The sequence below is a fragment of the Alligator mississippiensis genome, chromosome 4, assembly GCF_030867095.1.
Source record: "Alligator mississippiensis isolate rAllMis1 chromosome 4, rAllMis1, whole genome shotgun sequence".
In the NCBI taxonomy this organism is placed as follows: Eukaryota; Metazoa; Chordata; order Crocodylia; family Alligatoridae; genus Alligator; species Alligator mississippiensis.
The window spans coordinates 158,620,801-158,646,750 of record NC_081827.1 but is presented as its reverse complement, the minus strand read 5'-3'; the positions used below and the strand labels follow the sequence as shown (position 1 = coordinate 158,646,750).

The following is a 25,950-nucleotide window of genomic DNA, read 5'->3' as shown; positions in this document are numbered from 1 at the left end:
CGGAAGCGGCCGCCGCGGCAGCGCCCCCGCGCGGCGAGGAGGAGGGGCGGCCCGAGGCAGGGCGGGGCGGGGTGCGGGCGCCCCCTGGTGGGAGGAGGGGAGCCGGCGCCCGCCCGCAGGGTGCGGCCTGGTCCCGCGGGCAGGCCCCGCTGGGAGGCTGCGGGGAGACAGACGTCCAATTGCGGCCGGAGTCGGGGCTGCCCTCAGCGGGCCGTGGCACAGCGCTGTCCCCTGCAGCCCCGCAGGGTTTTCTTTTGATAAAGCGCTGTTGGAAATTTCTGTTTCCATCAACCCCACTGATTGCAGAGGATTTGGGGACTTAGCGCCCAGCTCTCAGCTGCCCAAGCACCTCTCCGCTCCAGTCACTTTCAGCCGCAGCTCCGAAATGTTCGTTAACCCTCTCACTTTAGTGCTGGAAACCCCCGAGGTGGGGAGAAGCGTCGGGGCCACATAAGGTGCCAGGAGCAGCCGGGAAATGGACATCGCAGCGATGGAGACTCGGGGACTCTTAGCAGCAGGGAGATCTCCCCGCAGCTGCATGCTTGTAAGGTGGCCCTCAGCTCAGGGTGTTTGTGGGGCTGGAGGAGGCAGGGAAGGCAGGCAGGTGCGTGAGTCAGGGGAAGCAGGGTGTATCCCCCTGCCCCTCCATTCCCTCAAGCTCGTCCAGGCTCTGCTGTTTCAGCCTGCACTAGTCGAGTCGGCCCCTTGCTCATCGCCATAGCAACAAGTAGCAGAGCTGAGTGTGTGTCTGGAGTGTAACTGGATGCTGTGAGGACTGCTGTGGAGGAATGGGTCATGCTGAGGCTAGGAGGGTGGGTCCCGTGCCCTGAATTGCCCAGGGGCATGGGACGTAATGCTGGGGCTGCCCTGCATCCCCTGTCTGGGAGAAGAGACTTTAAGGGGGCTGATTTGCCTGCACCTTGTGCTGTCATTTCCACCAATGCCGGAGGAGTGCAAAGCAGTTTGCACCCTGTCTTGCACAGATGGAAATGCTGACCCACAGTGAAGGGCAGCAGAGACCCTGGCTGAAGGACGCTGCTCCTGGACTCCCTGATCTGGCTCCTGCTGGATGACCATCAGCATCTGCTGCCACTAGCAGCAGGGGGTCTCTGAAAAGACCCACTGCATTTTTCTCATCGGGTTCCTTCTGCAAAACTCTCCCCTCACATGATGGTGGGGTGGGGAGAGGACATTGTCACACCCTGGGGAAGGTGTGTTGCTGCTTCTCATTTTTTGCACTGTCAGTGAGAGGGTGGAGGAGGTGTCTCCTTTCTCAACTCCCAATGTCACACACATCCTGGATGTCTTCATGGAACAGAGGCCAGGGATGGGAAGGGTGGCCAAGGGGCAAGGACGCAGCCCTGGCACTTTGGAGTGCTAGGTTTAATTCCCTCCACTGCCACAGGCTCCCAGTGTGACCTTGGGCAAGTCACTTAGCCTCTCTGTGCCTCAGTCTCCATTTTGAGAAATGGGGATATTATTACTGCCTTATCTCCCAGGGGATTGCATGCATAAGTGTGTTAGTGGTGTGCTCAAATGGAAGATTATAGGGCCAGATAAGCACCATGGATAGAGCCAGCCTCCTAATTTTGTAGCTGTTTTCTGTTTCTCCTGTAGGATTGTCCCTAACTGGTTATTATGACCTACCATCTGGGTGGTGGTCCAGTTGTACCTCTGCAGGTTACAGGACACCTCTTTGAAAGCCAGCATTGCAGTCCAACTTCCCATGACCTCAGCTGCTGGGCATTATTTTTTCTGTTCTGGATGCCGAGGCACATGTTGATTTTAACTCCTTCAGGTTAATTGCCTTTGACTCAGGATACTTAGATGTTGATATTTTCTTTTGATGTTCTGCCCATGAGTTTCTGAACTTATGCCCCAAAAAGCATTTTGAGGCATGTTGTGATATTAAAACAGTGTTAAGGACTGACCCACTCTATATCCACTGCTTTTTATTTTTAAGTCAAAAAGAAAATCCCAGCCCCATTAAAACAATGAAGGATCCAGGATGAAGCCAGGATGTCATCTCAAGTCCTTTGCTGTTTTTACCGACTTTCCTGCTGATCTATTTGGCTTTAAGCTCAGGCCTTGACATAATGTACTTGAACCAATACATCCCAGAGAATCCTTGAAATGACCCCTTGGGAATTCTAGGCCCTTTTCTTATCTCTTATGGGAAATCCCATAGTGAGCAAACCACAGTTTGTAATGTGTTATTGCTAGTTACTTGGTATGTTTTGCAACTGTTCAATTAAAAAAAATGAGTTGTCCACCAGCAAGAGGCTCAGAATGATACCTTTTTAAGTTTCTGGTAATTTTGCACCAGCCTTGCACCAGGGACTACCAAGAATCTTATCTGATTTCTGGGATTCTTTGCATCATGTGTTGTAGTTCTGTTGTAATCTTCACCTTCTCTCCCAGGGCCTTCTTGAGCTCTCTTCTCACACTTGTTACCACCTGCAAAGGCACTGTGTATTATGCAAAGCTCGCCTACTCTCTCACTTTCAGGTGGCTGTTACAGTGACACCTAGTTAACCAAGGCATTTGAGTCTGTATTTGCTTAGCTGTATCTAATTTTACAGTCCAAACACATTCAGCTTTTACTTCCCATCAGTGGTGATGTTCTTTACATGCCACATGTATCTTTGGCAATACAGTGGAAATCTAGGGACACAGTACATTGCTTTGGTATCCTAATCCAGGAAACACCTCCATAAATTCTTTGAGAATGCTTATTCATTTTGTTCTGTAGACATATCACTTACTCATTAGGTCTTCTGTAGTTGCAAGCCCTTCTGGCATCCTGCACCACATTTTCAAGCTGTTTTGAGTGGTGGCTGACTTCATGGGGAAGTATCAGTGTCTCCCTGCTACATTTGGTATCTTGTTTTAGGAAGGAAACTCAGCTTTTATCTTAATATGTTTGTTTGTTTGTGCTTTGGTGTGCTGATTGCTAATCACTTTATAAACACGAGCTGTGACTTGGCTGTACTCACCTCCAAAGTCTACTTTAAAATTCATGCTTTGTTCAGTTCTCTCCAGGGGAACTATGGGGGAATTTGCTTTGCAAATTTATGAAGGATCCCAGCGAGGAACTGTTTCTGTGGTGTCATTATTGCATTATGGTCCTAATGGGTTTTCCCCCTGCTCCTGAGCAATCTTTGGGATTTGGTCAGAGTCCCAATTTCCTCATCTAGCACCTGGCTTCTCCTTTGAATTATGGAGTTTCTTCCTCTCTTCCGTCATTTCAGCCAGCTTCCCTCATCTTCAGGTGGTTCCAGAAGGACCTGATTGCTATGAAACATACCCCTTTTATCCTCTCTCCTGCCCATGAATCCCTCTGAATTTTTAGATTCTAGCACCGCACTGGGTGGGTTTTTTGTCCAGTTTCTAGGGCAACTCAGTTCCTTCAGATTTCCACCCTTCTGCAGAGAAGTTGGAAGCAATGGACTTAGCTGAGATTACATTTCTTTTTTGGTTTTCCCAAGCAAGATCTATTAAGCTGCTCATAGTCTTTAAGGATCAAACTATTCATGAGTAGGCAGACAGGCACCTCTCCCTGTCATTGGAGCACAAGAACATGAGGTAGTGCAAAAGGAGAGAAGGTCATAATACAAAAGACCACAGGCTATGTAGAAATTCAAAATCATAAGCTGCATATGGATCCCCAAATTGTCGCAGTTATTTCAGCTCCTCAAGAGCTGAGGAAGCACAGGAGAGAGGGATCCTGTCCCCCTCCCCTTTCTGCTGACTGGGAGGGGAGCTGTGTTAGACACCTTCTCAGAGCCTGAGGAAGGGAGCATCTCTCTTGCCCCCTGAGGAGAAGGGGTTCCTTGGGGACAATGCTTTGGTGTGAGTGTGGGATCATCTAGGTCTCCTGAGCTTTGGGAACCTTATTTCCCGACATCAGGAACATGGAAAGTCTGTGCAGGAACAGAGCTAAGGGAGGGAGCTGGCAGGAGCATTGTTCTGAGCAGGCTGAATCTGGGCCTGTGTACCTGCTAAGGGTCACCCCAACACTGTGGCTATGGGTAGCCCAGCCCAGGCCCATAATGTCATGAAGGAGAACAGCAGGCAGACTGGGGAAATGCCAAGGACAGCGAGTAACTGCTGGCATCTGTGTTAGTAGTGAGTGAGAAGGAAAATGGGGCATGTTCCCCTGGTGTGTGCCCCATGCCTGTTTCCTTGGGCAATGCTCCCAATACACACAGGTCAGGGAAGCAACTTTGATTTGAGAGGGCTGGCAAGGGGGCGGGGGGGGTGAGTTGGTGGAGAGAGAGCAAGAGAATGGAAGTGGGGGAGCACGGGACTCCAGGGGCTGGGGGAGGTCGGGCTGTAGGTTGCTTCACACAAAGGAGACTGGAGTGTAAGAAGCAGTGAGCCAATCACAGGCAGCAGCTGGTGATGAAAGGACTCACAAGGCGGCACAGGAAGCTCCAGCTCCGGCTGCAGCACAAAAAAATCATCTCCACCAGGCAGAGAGACAGACAGACAGACAGACCCTGAAGGGGAAGGAGCCCTTCTGCCCGGTGTTTCTGTGAGGAGCCCTGGAGTGCGGTGAGTCCTAGTTCGATACCAGAAGAGCAGGGCTTGGTGCTGAGCGCACTATGTACCATAAAAGAGACAATGCTGCTGGCTTTGCTTTGTGAGGTTTGGGGGTGGGGGATTTGACGAGGAAGTGGAAGCATTATTACTGTTAATTTTGTCTAGTCCCAGCCCTGCTGAGAGAAAGTGAAAGAAACAGACTGAGAGGGTGAGGGTGGAAGGTGCGGAGCCATTGGGAGAGAGGAGACGCCAAGGGAGAAAGGGATGGAGAGAACAGGCAGATGCCAACACAGAGGAGACCCCGAGCTGGGGAGAAGGGAGAATTACACAAGAGCTAACCAGCAGGAAGGGGTGGTGGGAGCTGGTCCCCATAGCCCCCTGTGGGTCCCAACCAGGCGGTCCGGTTGGTAGGGAGAACATCAGGAGAATGTGCCCATAACTTTTGCTGTGGCAGGAGGTAGTGGGAGGAGGATTGAATGGGTGGCCCTGGGAGCTGGTGTTCTCAGAATGAATGAGACACCAGCAAGTCTGTTCTTGGCCCTGGGCAGCTCCTTGAGGATGCAGGGTCAGCCAGGAAGGAAGTGATGGGACTTGAGCTCCATTAGCCCTTGGAGGTAGCAAGGCTACTGGGACTAAACAGGGAGCCTTTGCATTCCCTGAATGGGCTCATGAGGTAAGAGGCCATCACCCAGCAGTTAGTGAAAATTAAATGAGGTGTCCGTTGTGCTCAGAGAGCTGCAAGGTGCCTGGGCAGTGGGGCTGGATTCTCTGTCCTGCTCAGTACACCTGGGATGTATTGTTTCTCTTTGATCTTCACAGCCCTGTCTGGGCTGTAACTTCTCCAGAGACTCTTTGCCCTGTGCTGCTGGACATGCAAGGAATGGGCTGGCTGGAGATGCCAGAAGATTTGTTAGACCACAGCTAATTTATGCAGGCTTCTGCTTGACTGCATGTCTTCTAATGCTTCATCCAACCTGTCTTCAAACCCTTCCAGTGATGGGAAGTATATGTTCCTTCGGAGACCGTTTCAGGTCTGAAAGCATAAATAACAATGAAAATATCTAGCTTTTTCATAAAGCTTGCAGCATGGTAGAGTTCAGTATCATTATCCCCATTTTACAGATAAGGAATCTGGTGTGCAGAGCAAAGTGACTCCCCCAAGGCCACCCAAGAAGCAGTGGCAGAGCCAGGCATAGACCCCCATGCCTCCCTGGTCACAGCCCAGTGCTCTGTGCACCAGATGAGAGCCAGACCTAAAACATTTTGATCCAACAGTTTAATCCAAATGGATCATTTAAAGCCTGAACCGGCACTTGGAACTGACATGAAATGACTTATAGGCTCCCATTTCAGTCTATGAGATTTGGCATAAGGGTGGTGCATCAGCTATCAAACTAACAGCTATACAGCCTGGCAATTAGCTGGTAGAAATCAGGGGTCTATCCATGGGATGTATAAGTGGCGGGGGCTCACTTCAGGAAAGACATGGGGTACCTCAGGCATACTGTCACTGATGTACAGACAGACAGACAGACAGACTGAGGCGTGGCTCTGAGGGTTTTATTTGCAACCTGTTAGTGTAGATGACAGAAGCACTGTGAGCCTGGCTTGGAGGGGTTTCGGGGTCCTGGCATGCAGGATTGTTTAAATAGGAGACCTACAAAGAAATACTAAGCGCTGCTAAAAAGCACTTGTTGTGGCTTGGGAAGGGCTGCTCTTCTCTCTGAGCCAATAGTTGCCTCTCCCCAGCGTGGCACCAGGGGGCCATGCTGCTACCAGTGACATTTTTCTCATCAGACCTAGAACTAATCTCCTGCCCATTTTTGGTAATTAGAAAAAGATCACGTAACACTTGTTAGGAGAGGAGTTTCACCTCTGATTCTCTTTGGTGGTTTTATGCTATGTCCCTAAAGATGCCCCAAGCAGTTTGTGCAAAAGTCTGGGACTGGCAAATATGAGAATAACTAACAGTGTTGCTGTGCACTAGTAACAGCTTGAGTGGTTCCACCCTAGAGATGGCTGCATTTCAATTGTAGGTTAAGTGAAGAATGTGGCAGCCATAATGCAGAGGTTACCAGGAGGGTAGAGCAGAGAATATGAAGGGGAGCTCAGGTGAATCATGCCAGTTTGTAGAGTGATTTTGATTCCATTCCACCAAACTTTTCCAAGTTGGTCTTAATAGCCAGTTTCCAAATGGCCTGGCAATTCCAAGTCATTTGGGTTTGTTCCAGCCTTGCCTGTGCTGGTGCTGTCCACAATTTTGGAGAGGTCTGGGATATTGCTGAGCCCTTCAGCCATTTGCCCTGCAACTCTGACCCTCCAAGACTACCCCCAAGTGGCTCAGTGGTTTCTTGCAAGCTCTCGTTGAGATATATACTAGTATGGATGGAGAGATGGCAATTTGGGGAGATTAACCTATAGAGGCAAGGCAGTTAGAGGTGGATTATGAGAATATTGAAAGGAAAATTGGGCTAAAACATGTCCTGCAGCAATGGTTGAAGGGGGTGTCACTGATAGCCCCATCACCATTGCAGTCTGCCAATGTTGCTGGCTCTTGCAGGAGTATACCGGAAGTTCCTGGCTTTTACAGGATTTACAGACCATGGTTACACCGTGATGTTTGGGTGCCCAACCCAGGACACCTCCTCATTAACAGCAGGCAGGTGCTCTGGTCCTGAAAACCAGGCCCCATGAATGTCTCAGGGTGGAAACAATCATTCTGAGTTTCAAAACACTAACCGCTGTGGAAAATGTTGGCCGGTGTGCCTCTTTTCTGAGGTATTGAACACCCACAGCTCCTGGTTGGACGAACAGGTACTCAGAATTTCTGCTACATCAGGCCTGTCTCTCATTAGAGCCTGTTCAGAGTGAAACTCTGAGATCAGCATCTTTAAGTATGTTTTAATAAACTAAGTCAATTCCCAGATAAGCAACCCATTGTTAAGTCCTAGTTAAAGGTGCAAAAGAGCATGGGTAACTTCATGCACCTTACAAAAATGTTGCCTCAAACCCAGTATGCTGTAACTCACAAAAAGACAAATGACTGAAGGTCCAGTAGAGAGAACCAAGCCAAATCACAAAGGCCTGCACGGTTGGGCTGCAGGTACTGGTAAAATGCTGGTAACGCTGCAGGCCTAAGCCTCATCTCCCTGTCTGAGCATAGGCTGAGCAGCTGTGCAGGTCAGAAGTGAATCCAGGTAATGACCATTGCCAGAAAAAAGCACTCTATTTGCACCAGCTGTCTGTTGTGGCAAAAAGTTTATGCTCCTAGGCACATGGTGGTGTATAATTCTCTCAGTGACAGATTCAGGGCCTGATTCTGGTCGATGCCACACACCCACAACCTCACTGACTTAAGTGTTAGGATTGGGTCCATCTGGAGTGTAGCGAGTCAGTCCTGGTCCTGTGGGTGACTCTGGTGTCATTTAATCACAGAGGGGCCCTTGCCAGGGGCAGGTTGCTCAGCAGTGACTCTTACAGACTGGAACATCTGTTTAGGGGAAATCTTTCTCCACTAACTCAGCCAGGGAGTAAACCCTGGGCAGTCTCCTCCATCCCCAAAGTGCATGGAGAGTCCTCAAATGCTCTCTGAGGATCTCTCCCGGCCAAAGAAGGGAGGGGAGCCCCTGGGCCTAGGGGGAGTGGTATGCAGCCAGAAGGAGCATGGTGGCCCCTCTGTGGGGAACCAGGCTGAGGGGGCAGTGAGGGGAGAACTTCTCCCCAAATCCCTCTTCTGCCCCTGCATGGGGCAGGTGGAGCAAGGATTTCCCCCAGTATAACTAGGATGCATGGGTGTGGCCCACCACTGTCATCAGCCACCAGGTGGCATGGGCAGATTGGCAGTGCCCTCAGCTACTCCTCCTGATGAGAATCAGTGAGTGGCAGCCATTTTCACAGTGTAGTCTCTGGCGTGAGCGTCAGGTGCTCCTTGAGGGGCCTCTGACATCCATCAGTTTCCAAAGGGTCTCGACTACCGCTCTAGCTGTGGGCCTGGGGCACCTCCTTGCTTTCCAAGTAAGGGCCAGCATAGGCATGGTGCAAGCTCAGACCTGGCCAACCTCACATGTGTCCATCTTCAGGATCAGGACTTCCTATCCTGACCTCTCCATCTGTCTGCCCAGAGCAGACTCACTGCTGGTGCTTTGCAGCTGTGCACGACAAATAGTCACCCTGCTCCGTGCCAGTCTCCTAGCACCATCGACTTCCAGCTGACTCTGTGCCCCTCAAAATCCGGGCCAGGCCCCCAGCATGCTGCCAGCTGACCAGGGCTGGGCTGAGGCCAGGTGAGAAGACAGTTTCTCCTACTGCTAGCCCATTCCTCCCTGTCTCTCTCCCCGCTCCAGCCTCCATGCATGCCGATTGTGAGTTCCCTTGGATGGTGTGATTATGGGTTGGCACAGCACCTGCCACAGTGGAGCTGTTATCTGGGAGTGGGGCTGCCAGGCCCTACTGCAATATCAATGACAGGAAAAAAAAATCCTGACCACTCCATGCCTCAGTTTCCCCCACTATAACACAAAGAAATCTCAGCAGCATTCCCCCTGCCCCTGAAGGCCTGCAAAGCACTCTAAGACCCTTTTATTCAGTTGCTTTGGGCCTGAGCTTTCTCATGTACCCAGTGTCTCTACAGTGTCACCTATCTCAGCTCCCACTGCTGGCTGGTGCCTCCCTAGATAAAGCCATGGGTGGGTGGCAAAGAGGGTAGGGTATGTGGGACCCTTCCCCTCACCCATTTCTAGAGTGGTTCTTGCATTGTTGCTCCTGACAAAGCCAGCCCTGTTTCTCCTCAAAACTACAGTATTTCTTTTCAGCATTGCATCTGCAGATTTCCTCCCACTGGCAATTTTTCAAGAGGCAACTTGGCCCTGGGAAGCAGATGAAAAAGGGATTAGAGGAATAAGCTGGTAAAGGTGTTAGACACAGGATCTGGGTGAACGGGGAAGGGGCTGAGGGACGTGTGCACCCTAGTAATGCTTGCCTTGTGGGCATAGGTGGAGGAAGGCCTGGGCTAGTGGGGCTTAGCTCCCCAAAATGCAGCTCTACTGCTCCAGCGCCACTGCCATGCTCTGCTGCCACACCATGGCACCCAGTGCCCTCACCATGCGTCAGCCCTACAGTGGCCATACAGGAGGGAGGGATGGCCCACACCACTCTGCACTGTCCCCCACACCCCCAGGAGAAGTTTCTCCTGCCACCACTGCTTGTAGGGCTTGATCCAGCAGGTCTTTGACCTTGATAGGAGTTGTACAGGGCAGCACCTACATGGAGTTATTTATCTGGTCCCCGTTTCCCCCCATACCTGAGTACTTCATATCTCCCCTGGCCACACCAGCTCTGTTAGTCTCATTATAAAGAATGGGGGACTGAGGCACAAAGGCTAGGTGATTTTCTCAGTGTCACACAGGGAAACTGGCAGAACAGGAACTTGAGATCATGGTCTAGATTGGGGCCTTAACAACTGGGCCATCCTTCCTCTTTCCACCTTGGCCCCAAGAAAGCAGCCCCCACAGCTAGTCATTCTTGAGTAGGGTTTTGCCCAGTGTGCAGTCTCATGCTTGCTCTACCAGCTTGGACCACCAACACATGTAAGCTATTTCCAGCTTAAGCTTCTTCTCCCCTGTCGCAGCAGTGGGCCACATTTTTGAATAGCCACAAGGAAAAAGTTGTGTCTGCATTTCCTTAGGGAAAGCCCCAGTGAATCACTTCTCATCCCTCTTTCTCCCTCTGCCTGCCCCTGCCAGGGCCTCACTTGTAAGGAAGCTTGTGCTGGTGATAATGCTGTAAAAGAGGAACATGCATTGCATGGCTTATGGGATCAGAATGGAAACAGTTGTTTCCCATCTAGCCCAGGCCAGTAAAAGCCCCAAAGTTGGTGCTAACGAAGGGGGGACAGGGGACGGGGGACGGTTGGTGGGGGGGAACTGGAATAGGATGTGTAATAGTTTGGTAGGCCTTTCTTGACATATAGGCCTCCACACCTCCAACCAGGTGGAGGTAAAAGGGGCACCAGCCCTGGGTGCTGACTTCGAGGGGCTGCTGGAATGCTGCCTCCTTCCCCCAGAGTTTTTGCTGCATCTGGTGCAGCCCTACCTCTTCTGGGCATAGGAGCCAAGCTGGTGAAGCCCCACACTGCCCAGCTGTAGGAGCTGCATAGTGGGACACAGCAGGAGCAGCCTTGTGCTGCCCAGCCCTAGAAGCTGAGCTGGAGAAGCCCTGAGATGCCTGGCCATAGGAGCTGGGTGCAGGGACATAATAGGAGCAGTGGGAGGTGTCTTTAGGTCCCCAGGGTAGGTAAAAACCTCTCATGACCTGGTTGTGCTGGGCTGTTCCAGCTCAGATTCTAGGGCTGGACAGTGCAGGGCTCTTCCTGCTGTGCCCCAGTGCCCAACTCCTAAGCTTTGTGGTTTGGGGATACTCCAACTGGGCTCCTGCAGTGGGGGGAGAGAGATGGGCTGCTGCAGATGTGACAAAGGAGTGCTCACTGCCACCCAAAGTTTTGCCCAGGGTGCCAGAATGTATAGTTACACCTGTCTCTAACATGAGTAGTCTCTTATTGGCAGTCACAGCAGAGGCTAAGGGTTGAGAAAGCCACTGAGACACTCTGAGACCTGTATTGATGAGGCTCTGTGTGCACGTGCATGTGCATGTGTGGGCGTAAATGGTGCTGCTCCTTCCAAGTTCAGTGGTTAAATTGAGACCCCAAGCTGGTTCACTGGTGGAGAGGACTGAACCTCGCTGAGCAAAGAAGCTGAGCTCCAATACTGCCCCTGCTCTTGCCAGGGCTGTGCTAATTTATCTACCAGGCACCTTTTGCCAGCCTTAATTTCAGACACGCAGAAACTACAGTTAGAGAGAGGGGCCAGGAGCCCTTGGAAATGGCTCCGCTTTTAGAAGCAGCGCAAATGAGCCTTGCCTCCTTGCCTTGCACTTTACCCATGGGAAAGTCTGATGCAAAGGCATGATTATCCCAGCAGTAAACATACACTTCACAGGGCTCTTAATGGAAACCATATGCCAGAGCAGGGACCTACTGCTCTATGCAGTTTGCTTTGCTCTCTCTACCAACAGGAAGTGCTGTAGTGTTTGGAGGGCATGCTGGCCAGAGGCCCCTCCAGGACTGCAAAACCTGGTGCCTTTCAACTCAGTGAGATGTTGGGCCAAGTATTTGGGGAGAAGAGAACTTCAGGAAGGGAGGGAGGAGGCCTTGCTGCTGCCAGGGCAAGAGGTACCACTGCACCCCACAAGCATACTGCAAACCCATTAGCTCCCAGCTCCCATCCTAGCAAGTCTGACTGTAAAGTTAACCATTACAGGGCAGCTTATGTCCTCTGAGGGAGAATCCAAACAGCAGCTTAGTGCTTGGTAGTTTCTGACAAACCACACTCTATTTTGTGCGGGCACGTGCATGCATGGGGCCTTCCTTGTGAGCATTTTCTGTGCTGTTTCTTTAAATTTGGAGTGGGAACGCAGGCAGGAAGGAATTGGGGGTGCTGGGGAAGGCTCTGAGAAGAAGCTTAGAAGTGGCCCAGCAGAACAGATCAGGTTGATGGCTCAGGCAGCTTTTCTTAACAGCAGTCAAGTTCCTCCGTCAGTGTTAAAAGAGAGCATCTCTTTCCCACATTCATAACAGCAAGACGTTCGGTGCTGAGCCTTCCCCCCTCCCTGCAGATGCCTTATCTTCATCTAGAGAGACAGTGGATTTTTAAAAAAAGGAAACAAAAGCAAATTGAGAGGTTCCAGCTCAGGCTGAAGTCTTAGGGAGCTGGCCTGAGCCAGGGCCTCAGGACTGACTGGGCCTTTAGCCAAACAAGGCTGGTGAATGCTGTGAGCTAGTGTAACACAAGTAGTACTAGGCTCCCTTCACACCGTCCTGATGTTACCTTGCCTTCCTCCCAATTGCTGTGTGGGTGTGGGTGAGTTGGTGCCTGTGTGTACAACCCTGGGAGGGCAGGTTATTCACCATGATATGCTTAGCCTTATTCTTCTCTGATAACCCTGGCACAAGTTGGGTGGCCAGGTGTTCCTGGTACCCATGCAAAGAACATACCAGCTCCCTTGCCACTGTGGTCTTAAGACAGGGGTTTTCAACCTTTTTTAAGGAGTGTACCCCTTCTGGTGGGTACCCCTCCTGGATTGTACCCACCTGGACAAGGGGGGGGAGTCCCCCAGCGTCTGGTCGGCAAGTGGCATGCAGTGGTGGTGTACAATGGCACAGCAGCACACTTCCCAAGTACTTTTGGCACACTTCCTAGGTATACAGCAGTGGCATGGAGGAGCAGGGGTACTTGGGAAGTGTGTCACCACTGCACCATGCCACACTTCCCAAGTACCCGTGCTTCTCTGCACCGCGGCTGCAGATCCCCTGGGGCCTTCAACGTGTACCCCTGTCGACAACCCCTGTCCTAAGAGGATGCCCCAGCTGACTGAGAGAACAGTGACGCGTGTACTTCCTTCCAGTGGGATTCAGCGGGATTAAAATGCCCCAAAGCCATTGCCTTTTTAACAAGAGGCTCTGGGCACTGAGAAGCCCAGCTCCAGATGCTTCCCATAGCTGGCCTCTCTCATGCTGTGACTGGCTCTGCTGCTGCTGGCTCACCAGAACACACTCCTGGCTCCTTGGAATTTACTCCCACTGAGATCCTGGTGACACTGCTCCATCTCCCAAGCACAGCTGGGGCAGAGCGTCACCAGGAACTACATCTGGACATTCAAAAGATAAGAATAAAGTTGCTCCTTTGCTGTGATTATCAGTGTCAGCTGGGGACTGACTGATACTTGACATATACTTAGCATTTCTACAATGTCCACTAATGTTCAACACTTACTTCTCAGTTCACCCAAACTATCTCAAGGTGCTTTACATATACAGATAGATCTCACTCAACAGGACCAAGTGGTCAATATCCTGCCCTCTTATCTTCTAGATGGGCAGTGTGGGGCCTAAGAAGGCAAAGGGATTTGCCCAAGGTTTTGCAGCAACTGAGACCCAAGTTTTTTGGTTTGTCATCCCTTCATCCTTCCTCCTCTCACCCCAGTTCTGATCTGGCTCGTGTTGCCTCCGTATCAAAGTGTCTCTCAGTCATTTGTGCCTCCCCCCCACCCCGCCCTTCCAGGGCTATATTGTTATCTTTTGCTTACATGGGGAACTGAGGCAGAAGGAGGCATCTAAGGTTAGACAGGAAGCAAGTAGTAAGAGTAGAGAGCTGAACCAAGGTTTGGCAAGCCCTTGGGTGTGATCTGAACCACCACGCCCTGCTTCCTTCCTCTCCAGCATGTAACCATTTCACACAATTGCGTACGAGTCCAATAGGACCTGGGGGGCATGGTCTGCCCCTGGTGAGGAGCAAACCATGAGTGTCCCCGAGGACCCACCATGCTGCATGACCCATTCTGTGTCCTTGGTGCCCATCCCATCCGTTGCTTCCCTGCTTGCGGCAGGGACCATCTTTCCCTGAGGCGTTATACAGCTCCTAGAGCAACAGAGCTTTTATTTTGGTGGGGGCCTCTAATTGCAACTGTGATTCAAATAAGAATAGAAAGATCTCTGCTTTGTTTCTATGGAAACCTATATGTGAGCATTTATCCTTATTCTGTATTGTGTCAGGAATGGCTCAGGAACCCATCCATCTGGACTCAGTGACCAGTCAGCAACAGCTTAAGGGCAGAGATGGGAGTGCAGGAGGGGTCCCACACATGACATCAGCCAGGATGCCATCCTGGCACTGTCCACCTTGTGTCCTCAGTCCCTTCCCATCTGTTCTTATGTGAAATGCACCTCTTCTCACTGTTTAGGCCAGTGAAAACCCACTAGAGTACCTGTGTGCTCGCAAATGCAACTTTTTTGTGCCTCTCCCAGTGGTGGCGGCTGCCAGTAGTAGAAGAGGCTGCAGGCTAGACAGGGTACAAACACCCCTCCCATTGTTGCAAGACTTGTGTGCTCTTACCACTTCCAAAGCTGGAGCTGCAGTACTGGGAGCCACAGCCAACCTGTGGACACTTCACAGCCAGACTGTCCAGCCCACTAGGCGGGCACAGTTGCTCAGTTCCTCCCTGCTGGTCTCCTTTGGCAGCTGCTGCACATGCAAAGCTTCTGATAAGAGTTGTTCAGAAAGGAAGGATGGTCCGGTAGGCCCCCAATGTGGCCTCAAACGTGAAAGACCAGGGTAAGTCTCCTGCTCTGTCACAGGCCGCTTGTGTGCCCTAGCTTAGTTACTTAGCCTTGCTGTGAACCCTTTGTGCAAGTGATGTAATGGCCTGGTCCTGCCTTATAGGGTGTTGGGAGGATAACTACACAACAGAGCTGCCTCCCCATCCTCTGGCAGGAAGGATGTGTAGTAACTTCTGTTCAGACATACATGGAGCTACTGTGTTGGGGGCCCTTTCTCTGCGCCACGGGTACTGAGAGCACTCTGCAAGGAGGGAGCTGTTCTGAGCAGGGTATGCGTCCTGAGCAGGGCAGCGGGTGCCTGCCTGTGGCAGGAGAGCCTGGGGGACATGGAGGGTGGGGATGAGGAATGCCAATCCTGGATGATATAAGAAATCCCAGGAGAAGGCTGACTGGAGGCATGTCTGTTTGCGTATTGGGGAGGGTTGAAGGTTGCAAGGGGTCAAGTAGGGACACAAGTATCTGAGCAGGGCCTGAGAGGGGTATTTTGTGCAGGGCCGGAAGAGGGAGGTGAGTTGGGAGGGCAGAGGCATCCAGAGCTCATTAAGTGCAGAGCAGGGTGAGGGGAAGGGAAGTCTTATCTGCCTAGGGAACTTCAGGCCCTGCTGCTACCTCTACAGCAGCGTCAGCTCCGGCAGAAACAGTCCCTGGAAGCCGATGCCGCTGGCCCGTTTGCTCCCTCCCCTGCAGATGGATGCATGTTGGGGGCAGAGCGGTACCTGCTCTTGCAAAGGCACCCAGGGCGGGGTGGGGAAGCACCATTGTTTGGCCCACTTGCCCCCCCAGTATATACTGCATGGTGCGGCACTGCACTGCACTGCACTGCGCAGCTCCTACAGCTGCCCCTGCTGTGGCAAAGACTCCTGGCAGGGGGCTTGATCTTTGCACCCCCTTATAGTTGGCGCCTGGGGCTGGTGCCCCACGTGCCTGCCTTAGTTACACTCTGGGGGGAAGGGGATGGAGACATGGGGGCAGGTTATATGAGGTGGTGATGAGGTTGCAGGAGGAGTGAAGGGTTGAGGCGGTTGCTTAGGAAGTCCAACCTTACCCAGATGGCTTTGAGAGAGCCACCAGGGCTGCCTGACCCCTCCCCACACAAGGATTCCCTTTCTAGCTTAGCTTGCCCACAGGTTCTGGCCTCCCCTCACCTTATGGCACGGCCCCCTGCTCCAGCAGTTTTCAGGGTCGGGAAGGGACACAGGGGTTGCCATTTTGTCTCCTGCTAGGTTTCTAGACCAGGGAGAGGTGCAGCCAGCTCTGCTCAGGAAGGGAACTAGTGATAACTTCAGGATCACCGGTCCTAGAGGCCTCAGTCAAGGTGGCATCCTGCTGGACTACATGGGTCAAGGGATCCAGGATGCTGGGAATGGGCTCAGAGAAGGAGAAAGATGGGCTGAGGAAAGGGGACTGAGGGCCAGAGCTCCTGGGTCTTCTCTCTGGCTGGGTGCTATGTAAGGAGGCAGAGCAAGGCAGTTTGCCTGCCCGCCCCCAGAGGCCATGGCTGCCCAAGGAAGGGAGTGATTCTTTGAGGGCCCTGGACTGCCCCTTCCCCCTGCACAGGCCAGAGGGGAGGCCTAGTGGGGGCTGCAGGGGGGGCATTTAGCTGGGGTTGGCACTGCAAACTCCCTAATTCAGGGGTGGCAGGATCAGGGATTGGGCTCAGGCTGGCAGTGTATGGCCTGTTGTGAGCATAGGCACATGGCTAAGCGTAACACCGGCCGCGCAGCTCAGCAGAGCAGGAAATAACAAGCAAACCACAGAGGAGACGGGAAATGATTTAGGTAAAATTTGAGCTGCTTTCTCCCAATGGGCTGGAGTGTCTGCACAGCCTTCCTGCTCAGCCCCTGGACTTTTCTGTGCTGCAGAGAGGCCGCAGTGCCTTGCGGTCTCCCTGCCATGGAGTGAGGGGCTGCAGTAGGGGACAACCCCAGCTCTCCGGAGGGACTAGACCTTAGGGCCCACCACTGATTTTGGGTGCTTTACTTGAGGCCTCTCAGGCCTGATTTTCAGAGGCCTGAGCCCCTGCAGCAACTGCTAATCTCAGCTGGTGGGAGCCCCAAGTGAGATACCCAAAATCAAGGCAAACATTTTGGCCTGCAGGCTATAGGTTGCCAAACTCGGGCTTAGATGTTTTTTCTCTCTCCCCAGTGTTTACCCACCTGCTATATTTACAGACAACAATCAAGTCACTTGACTGGGATGGTTTAGTCTGGGATGATCCTGCCTTGAGCAGGGGGTTGGATTAAATGATCTCCCTTTCAGGTCTCTTTCCTGTGAGTCTATGAAACGCTGGCCTCGCTCTGTCCCCAGAGAGCTCTCCTTGCTCTTAGCCCCCGAGTGCTCCACTCCCAAGTACCCACTGCACTGTCTTCACCCAGGTCAGAGTCGCCCAGGAGAAGTCTGAAGGCATTTATGCTTCTTCCAGTTGCATGTTATTCCTGTGGAAGCATGGTTTTCAGGCTAGCACCACATGGCTGCTCTTTGAAAAAAGGAAAAAGAACAGAGTTAGGTCGCCTGCAGTAGGTGGGGCACTAGCTGGGGATTTAAGAGCCCCAGGTTCAGGTCCCAGATCAGCTAGTATCCCTCTGTCCCAAACAAGTCCCTTAAGTCACAAATCCTCCCTGTGCCTCTGTTTCCCCATCTGTAAAATGGAGGAGGGGAAGTGGAGAGGAAGCAGAGCATCCTTCCCTGCCATATGGGGCATTAAAGGCTGCCAGGGAGCAACAATACCAGAGTGATGGGGCAATAAATAGGTCCAGGTTGACAGTCTTGTGTCATTTGTCATGATATTGGTGGTTTGTGACAGGAGATTGTATAGCTGTTAGCACTGTACCAAGACCCACTAAATTCCTTTTGCACCAGACTCCATGTTGCCATTCGACAGTAACAAGGAACTGCTGGTCTGACCCAGACTTGCCTTGGCAGCCCCAGCAGAAACAGAAGGTTGCTGACCTTCCTACTGAGGCCCAGAAGTGGCCCTCCATCTCAGAGCTACAACCAGACTAAGTTGCCATCTCCACCATCGCAGTTCCCAGGCTGGCTGCACCCCTGACCTTTACTGATCTCTGAATGCTTTGGCTCAAGTGATGGGTCTCAGTCAGCCACCTGGTTTGGGGTGGAAATGTGATTCTCCTCCTGGCCCTGTCTCCAGGCACTAACCACGATTTCCTCAGCAGGGCTGAATTCTGGTCAGCCCCTGGAGTTTGACTCCAGAATCGGTGATGAGTGAGCAGAAAGCCTGATTCCCGTGCAAAGGCTTGCTCACTGGGAACTGAAGTATTCCAGAGAAGACAGAACTCGAGGCAGTAGGCAGTCTGTGCACATGCCTGCCTTCCCACCCCAGGACCTAGTTCTCACTGGATTACCCTGTTCTTCCCACAGGCAGTTCACTTCCAGCCTTACTCCCCACTTCTCTCTCCAGACAGTCTTTTTAACTGTTTAGTGCCCTTTTGGCCCTAGCCTGGGCAACACAGCTGTGTGACTGTGGTCTGGAGCCTGGAAGTAGTATCTTTGCAGTTGATAGTTTCGCTATTGTCTTATATTTGCCCCCATGCATTTACTAGGAGGCTGCTTATCAAGAGCTATTGTGTTACTTTCTTGCTTGTTTTTTCAGCAGTCTCCTATTAAGTTTGATGAATACTTTCATGCAGGAAAGCCCCGTAACTCCACGTCACTGTCCAGGGTACATGCAGGAGTCTTACCCTTGCTACTGATCAGTGATCCTGGATGAACAGCTCCATTCCCCCAGACCTGCATCACTGCCAGTGAATTCCTTGTCACAGGGCAGGCTTAGCTCACTGCTCACGCTGAGATCTTCAAAGGAGGCTATAGGATGTGGGTGCTTAAATCCCATTGAAGCTCTCACTTTTGACCCATGGGGAAAGAGGAAGGTGTCCTCAGGAAGGGACGTGGCAGGGCTAAAACATCAGTTTCCCAGCAGTGACAGGTAGTTCAAAAATGCCTGAAATTCCCCTTGTAACCAGCAGTCGCATCAAGCTCCCACCTCCTGCCCCCCAGGATAGCAAATGTACCCAGTCATTTTCGAGCACAAAGACGCCTGATATGCAAACCATGAGGTCAGAGAGATTTGCATGGGGAGAGGGAGCAGCTGTGTTGTAACGGCTGTGCTTCTGACCTTTCTTTTCAGGTATCATTGGGGCCCATCTCAAACTCTGCAACGAGAAAGCATTTACCTACACCCTCTGACCCTAGGACTAAGCAAAAGAAGCAGGAGGAAGGAACCATGTTCCAGGCCACAGCCCCTGCCAGCACAACCTCCACCCATGTACGTATCCTCTTTGCCCCTGGGATTCACTGGCTCAATTAGGGAGAGTCAGAAAGCCTCGCAGGGGCTGCATGCCCTCTTCTGTTCTCAAGGGCACAGAGCGGGCACCGAACGCTGGGAAATGTACATGCTCTGACTTCAGGATGTGGTGTTTAGGTTGAGTAATCAGCCATGATTATTGCTGCTCCAACAGTTAAGCTCTGATAGGTATAGCTCATACAGATCTCTTCTGTTTATCTTCAGCAGCAGCTGGGCTGTATATAGAGGGTGGGGAGCCAACCTTGGCTAACAGAGCTGTGGGTGACTAGAGCTGAGGTTCCATGTTCGCTGCATGCTGATGTGATGAGTGCTGGGTTGCGAAGGTAGATTATCTTTGAGAACAGATGCATTGAACGCAGCCTGCCATGACACGAGGGCTGGTCCTTTTCACTCCATCATGGGTGTGAAAACACTCACTACTCCAGACAGTTTCACACTCAACATGATCATGCCCTAGCTCCAAGCTGTAGCTCAGAGCACTATTCTCTTCATTTAAAATATTTCAGCCATCCAATCAGGGGAAAGAAACAATGTTACATGACTTAACTAACAAGTTCATTGCTGCCCCTTTCACTGAAAAGAGCAGCTTGGGTTAAATCAGGGGTGGGCAAAATGCAGCCCATGGGCCAGATGCAGCCCGCCAGGCCATTGTATCTGACCTGCGGGGCCCCTAAAAATTTAGAAAATTAATATTTATCTGCCCCTGGCTGCCTGTCATGTAGCCCTCGATGGCTTGCCAAAACTCAGTAAGCTGCCCTCCACCCAAAATAATTGCATGCCCCTGTTATCTGATAGATACAACTGCTAAGTTAGAAGGAAATTGGGGTCGGATCTGAATGAGGGATTCAGCCAGGCCCAAGTGATTTCAGGGCTATCTTTTCCCACAAGCTCAACATATGGGGTGCATGTCGGGAGCTCGGCGTGCCCACCTACCTACCTGCTTTTGCTCTGCCTGGGCCAAAGCTGGAAAGGAGGGTGCCCTCATTGCTGCTCTCAAGATCTCTGGCTATGGTGTGTTGGGGTGCCATTGTAAGGGGCATTTGCGGTACAGCTCACTGTGGCATTTCTGGGTTTGGCATGGGTAGAGCAGAAACGGGTAGGCAGAGCACTTTCTCCAGGGGAAAGAAATGGACCTGACCTGCCTGGTTGAATCAGTGGCCTCCTCAACTATATGGCTGCTTCCCCACTCTCTTGCTATGCTGACTTTTTATTTGTGTTTCCATGGCTGCCTGTAACCACAGTCAGGAGCATATGAATCATTTAGGCTCCAAGAAGTTAGAGACAGAAAAAACTCAAGTACATCCCTGACTGGGACAGGATATAGTCCTTTCCCCAAGGGAGGATGCATGCGATATTAGAGAGATTGCAGGCTTGATCTGAGGCAGAAGGCTGCTGAAAAGTGAAGAGAGATGGGGGGAGATGGCTTGTTGCTCTAGAAACAGGTGTATTTCAGCTCCAAGCAGAGAGTGTTTTATACCACGGCTACTGAGCACACTGAGAAGACCAGGCAGACAGATGGACAGAGCTGCCCCCTTTCCCAGCAGCCGCGGGGTACATGGAGGCTGTGGAAGTTTTGCTGTGGAGTTAATTCCTGAGGAAGGAGCTGCTTTATTTCTAAACCCTGCTGCTGCTTCTTTCCAAGCGGGAGGCTCCAGCTCCTTCTCCAGGGCCTCTATTCTCCTTTTCACCACTGTCCCTCCATTGACCTTGGTGTGTTACTCCAGGCTTGTGCTGACATGAGTGTAAGGGAGCTGCTGGTCTTCACTGCATCCCGCCAGACACTGAGAGCAGCTGGGATACATCTGAGGAGGCAGCTTGTCAAAGGAGAGTTTCCAGTGGGCTTCTTATACAAAACAATTCCCAAACAGAAATGGAGGGGAAGCGGGGAGAGACAGAGAGATGAAATGGGGCTGGGAAATGAGGATGAAGAAGGAGGGGGGAGTGGCTCTGGAGAGCTGAGGACAAGATGACTCTTGTCCCAGCAAGGCACTGGAAGGACTGAGGAGGCTGAGAGAGTGCAATGGATGATGCCTCAGGGGTGATGCAGGAATCATGCCTGGGTGGGAGGCAGGAGCTACCAAGCTCAGAACAAACATGGACCGATGGTGATAATGTTCCTGGCATGGGCTAAGTGGAAGGCACGGCTAGATGCCTGCTCATGCCTTCTAGTTCCTCAGTGGCTGGCCCTGGCTCTCTGCATGGGGCTGGGGCTGCGTGCAGCCAGTTACCCCAGACTCAGTGAGGGCAGACTGGCAGGGATTTGCACCCAGGGTGCACCAGCGCAAGCAGACAGCTGCAGTGCAGGGCCACCGCAGTGGGTCACCGCGGACTGGGATGGAGGCAGTGGGGCGTGGGGGGAGGCAACGGAGGCAGGTGGAGCAGCATTAGACCCTGTCCTATCCATGGCTGGGGGAGACGATGCAGCTGAAATGTAGGTCAGGGGAGGCTGTGTGCTGGAGTGCAGGGCCCAGGTGCACACACACCTGCACCACTTCTGGCAGCCTCCTTCACCCAGAGCATTGGGGCAGGGATAGTTTGGCATAAAAAAGAGGCCTGCAATCCAGAGCTGGTATTTGCTAGTGGCTGCCAGCTTTGTGGACTAGGACCAACAGCGCTGCTGGCCTGGTAAGTCCTAGGGGGCTGGCAGGCAGCAACAGATTGGAGGGGGGGGAGGGGGGACCTCACACAGCTCCCCTCCGCACTGGAACCACTGCCTCCGTGGTGGGTGTTTGAATGGCACATGCCCCAGCTGAGCTGCCTTGCACCCCTGCATGTTTCTAAACCTCTGTCCTTGCCTTCCCCTCCCCCTCCCTCTTCTGCAGGGAGTTGTGAAAGCTTTTTTATCTTGCCTGTTGCTCAGGCATTTCCTGTGATACTGAGGAGCGTAAGGGACGGATAACAAAAGCACGGAGCAGCAAACATGTCTGCCAGAGAGAGTAGGGAGGGGAACACCAGCCTACTGGTCCCCTGGGCGCTGTGCACTGGTGAGCCTTTCTGTTTGTCTCCAGGCAAAGGCCTGTCAGGTTCATCAGTCGCAGGGCTTTGCTGCTGTGCAAACTCCTGCAATGAGGCATAGGCAAGCCTCACTGGGACAGGTGTGCACATTGTGCAGGGCAGGGATCCAGAAATTAAAAGGTGAACTCTTTTGCTGCCCTTGCCCATGGGCTAACCTGGAGTTCAGGGGAGGGCTAGGGGAGCAGTAGTCTGCAAAACAACAAACCCTAAGATTTATTGGTGCAGGAAGGGAAGTGGCCAGGACTGACATGCACCCCCACATGCACTCTGCGCCCTTGAATCAGGAGTGCAACTAGGGTTGGCCTGGCATGATCCTGAGCAGGGACATTAGCTGGCACCACCCTCTCCTGTGACATTGCAGGGGCACCTCTGGCGTTGTGCACTGACACCTGCAGCTTGGTTGCCCAGTACAGTGCAGGGATGGTAATAGCAGGCACTGGAGTTAATGTGGCAGGGGCATGGGAGCAGCTGCTGTATACTTGGGGTGCTTATTACAGTGTGGTTATACCTGGCTTCCTGAACCCAGCCTCAGTCCTCAGGGCCAGGTTGCTAACTGCATAATCATCCCATCCCTTGATTATCAGAGCTGAGAACACTAGTTCAGGAGCACTGACTGTGACCAGGAGCTCTCCTGAAGCTTTAGGTGACAACAAATAAATCCACTGTGTAATTAGTTGGTTGAATACTGTGGGGTTGCCCTGGGACTGGTCAGCTGGCTGCTTTGTGGGTAGGACTCTGGCATGGGACCCAGGAGATCTGCCCTGCTCCATGCTCCTTCCGTAGCTCTGGGCATGTCCCCTAAAGTCCAGGTGCTTGTTTCCTCCTCTGTAAAATGTGGGTGACATGTCCTTTCTCCCATTTTTGTCCATCTTCTATGTGGCTATGAGCAATTTGCACCCGTGGGTGCGTGCAGGGCAGTCAGCACACAAGGACCTAACCCTTAGGTATTGCTTCCAGAAAAGAGCCAAACCCCTCAAAAACCAGCCACCTAGCCACATGATTACCTTGCTGCTTACAGGAGGTGGATGTTGCTGCCTGTGTCAGCTTAACCTGTGTCGAGCAGTGCCTATGCCCATCACACCCTCAGTTCTTGCTTGTTCTGTCTCCTGAGGTGTCAGGGTAAAACCTCTGGTGTAATGTTCCCAGCCAGATGGACTGGGAATATGTGTGAGTATGTGTGTGTTGCAGGGGGAGGAGGGGGGGGGAGCAGGGTGAGGGGAAGAGAAAGACAGCTGCAATTAGCCAGTAAGTGGGTGAAGAGTCTAATGTGAACCTGAATCCCCTTGGGAGTTCATAGGCTGGGGCTGGGGAGTATTTCTGCCCATCTGACAGCTGTGAGTCACGGTCCAAGACTCCTTGGGCCTTGCCATCCCCTCACTGCAGCCAGGATTGCCAGTCCGCTGAGTGCCAGTGAGGTAGCTAAATGAAGACCAGCTTTGCCCCAGCAAAGTGTAGTGCTCCAAGGTACCTGTTACAGTCACAGCCATCTCCTACTGGTAGCCTGCCCAGTGGGGATATGCTGATGTGCCAAGTAAAGGAAACCTGAGCCCAGACTTGGGTACTGAGCTGTGGACAATCCTGGCCTTTTTGCCACTTGGGATAGGGTCCAGCTACAGCACAATTCAGTACCCCAGGCCATCTGGCAGGTGTGTCCAGGGGAAAAGAAGTGTCAGGGATCTCAAGGCTCCTTCTTATACTGGGTCTAATCCCTTTGCTTCCTGGTTGGTCCCAAGGTCCTTTTTCCGTGGATCCCTATGCTGTGGGTTGGGCATATCTAATTTTTTTATTTGTTTCTTTCTCCCTTGCAGGATGCCAATAGCAGCTCAGGAGGCAGCACAGTGCAGCGCTCCAAGGTACCCATGACACTTGCAACCATCTCCTACTCATACCCTGCCTCAGGGGGCAACAGCTGCTGGGAGGCCAGTGGGGAGGGAGGGAGGGAGAGGTGCCCTGACATAGGGAGGGGAACTGGCAACATCTGCACAGAAGATGCTGCTGTAAGGCCAGATGCTGGCATGGATGTGGGCTGGGGGAGGGGCTGCATCACACAACACCAGTGCCCCAGCATTAGGTCTGATGGACATTTGCAGTAATCCTCCTGTTTGGGCGGGAGGGCTGGGCTGAGCTGGGCTGGGCTGGGCTGGGGGCAAAGGCCTTGGTTTCCTTGCTGTTGCCAGGCCACCTCTCATGGCCTTCTCTCAGTGGTTTCCATTCCCACCCAGTCATTCAGCTTGAAGGCCCAGGTGAAGGAGACGTGCACGGCTTGCCAGAAGACCGTCTACCCCATGGAGCGGCTGGTGGCTGATAAATTTGTCTTCCATAATGCCTGTTTCTGCTGCAAGCACTGCAATACCAAGCTCAGGTGTGTGGACAGGGTGGCAGGTCTTCTCTGCCTGGTGAGGAGGAGAACTGCAGAGGAAGACGCTGGGCTGTGCACACCCCCCAGACCCACTCAGACCATGCACCCCCAGCCTGAGCCCCCAGCCACAGCCCTTTGCTCACACTTGGTGTCCAGGGAAGAAATGCGAGGCCTCCAGGCCTCCTCAAATGTGAGGCCTCCAGGCCTCCTCAAAGCACTGCAGCTCCTCCAGTCTTATCCTACAGGGTATGATTTGGCAAGGGCCTTCGTGGCACCTCCATTTTGCAGCTCTGGATACCAGACCAGGAGTAGGGTAGGAGGTGGGGGAAGTTCTCCTATCCTGCCCCACCAGCTGTGACTAAAGTGTTCACCCTCTCTTAGACCTGGGGTAGACTGAAAGCATCACATAGCAATGCAGAGACTATACAGGTCTTTCCCCTGCCTTACCCCATCTCCAGGCCTCTCCTTTTCTCCTCTCAGATCCTCTCCCCTCCACCTCACATTCTCCCTTTTTATAAACTCCTTCATCCTGGATTCAGTTTATAATTCTACTTGCCATGACAGCCCCTGCAGCCCTCTCGCTCTCCTTGACACCCCCCATACTTCCCCACTCCCTCCAGCACATGGCTGGCGGCTTACCCTTGCCTTCTTCCTTGCAGCCTGGGCAGCTATGCAGCACTGCACGGGGAGTTCTACTGCAAGCCCCACTTCCAGCAGCTGTTCAAAAGCAAAGGCAACTACGATGAGGGCTTTGGGCGCAAGCAGCACAAGGAGCTCTGGGTGCACAAGGAGGTGGAGAGTGGGACCAAGACAGCGTGATATGGCCTGGCTCCCTTTCCCTCGAGCCCAGCCAAGACAACACTGAGAGTAAAGCTGAACTGGGGGCTAACTGAGCTGCTGTAAAGGGCGCTGGGAGGGCCTGCTGGGAACAGAGGTGGGAGAGGCAGTGCCCAGGCAAAGACCAGCAGCTCCACTGTGTTGCTGAACTGGAGGAGCCTTTAGTAGCAAGATCTAGGAGATATTATGTTTGGGGCCATTGAAACTGCAATGCAGAATGTGCCTGGTCTTCAAGACCAGGGGCCCAAATGGGAAAAGGGCAGGGCTGCCTGGGGTCCAAGGGTGTCTTGCTAACACCCAGGCAGGAGCTCTTCTATCCCTGGGCTGAAACCAGGTTATGCCTCCCCAAGAGAGCCTCTCTGTTAACCCCTCACAGGAGTCTGCTGCCACAGGGGAAGAGAGGACTTGGGGCTCCCAGAGACAGTGTCAAGGGGCTATCCAGCCCCTGGTCCCACCCTCTGGTCTGCCTGCTGGCGATGTGGGGAGGGCAGGCCCCCCACTTTGTTTACAGCAGCTCAGTTCCCCTACCAGTTCAGCTTCCCTGCTCTTGCCCTGCGACTGTTTGCCATGCTCTGTCTGTTTTTATATTTGCCTTTCAATGGGTACGTTCTGTGCTGGAGCTGGCCTTGCCTGGCGGCTCTGCGCCCTTTTTATTATTTTTGTAATACAATGTTCTGAGCCTTTCCCATTGCATATCACTTTCAG

The 25,950-nt window shown here is 52.5% G+C and overlaps 1 protein-coding gene across 4 annotated transcripts; it reads left to right on the top strand.

Moving 5' to 3' along the window:
* Positions 1–173: 173 nt before the first annotated feature.
* LIMD2 (LIM domain containing 2) lies at positions 174–25,928 on the top strand. 4 transcript variants are annotated; one of them, XM_019500836.2, is made up of 5 exons: positions 174–544; positions 18,858–18,995; positions 23,858–23,902; positions 24,272–24,411; positions 25,068–25,928. In XM_019500836.2, exons 1-5 carry the CDS (start codon positions 476–478, stop codon positions 25,225–25,227), a joined length of 552 nt encoding a protein of 183 aa, XP_019356381.1. In that variant the 5' UTR covers positions 174–475; the 3' UTR covers positions 25,228–25,928. The 4 variants fall into 4 exon arrangements, with proteins under 4 accessions (XP_019356381.1, XP_019356384.1, XP_019356389.1 ...); XM_019500839.2 differs by lacking the exon at positions 174–544 and adding an exon at positions 4,391–4,557; XM_019500844.2 differs by lacking the exon at positions 174–544 and adding an exon at positions 14,685–14,708.
* The last annotated feature ends 22 nt before the right edge of the window (positions 25,929–25,950 follow it).

Excerpts from the sequence above, each read along its gene's own strand:
- LIMD2 (XM_019500836.2), top strand. The coding sequence starts at position 476 with ATGGACATCGCAGCGATGGAGACTCGGGGACTCTTAGCAGCAGGGAGA. Across the intron at positions 545-18,857 it reads CTCCCCGCAGCTGCATGCTT|GTATCATTGGGGCCCATCTC; the intron begins GTAAGGTGGCCC and ends CTTTCTTTTCAG. Across the intron at positions 23,903-24,271 it reads GCACAGTGCAGCGCTCCAAG|TCATTCAGCTTGAAGGCCCA; the intron begins GTACCCATGACA and ends ATTCCCACCCAG.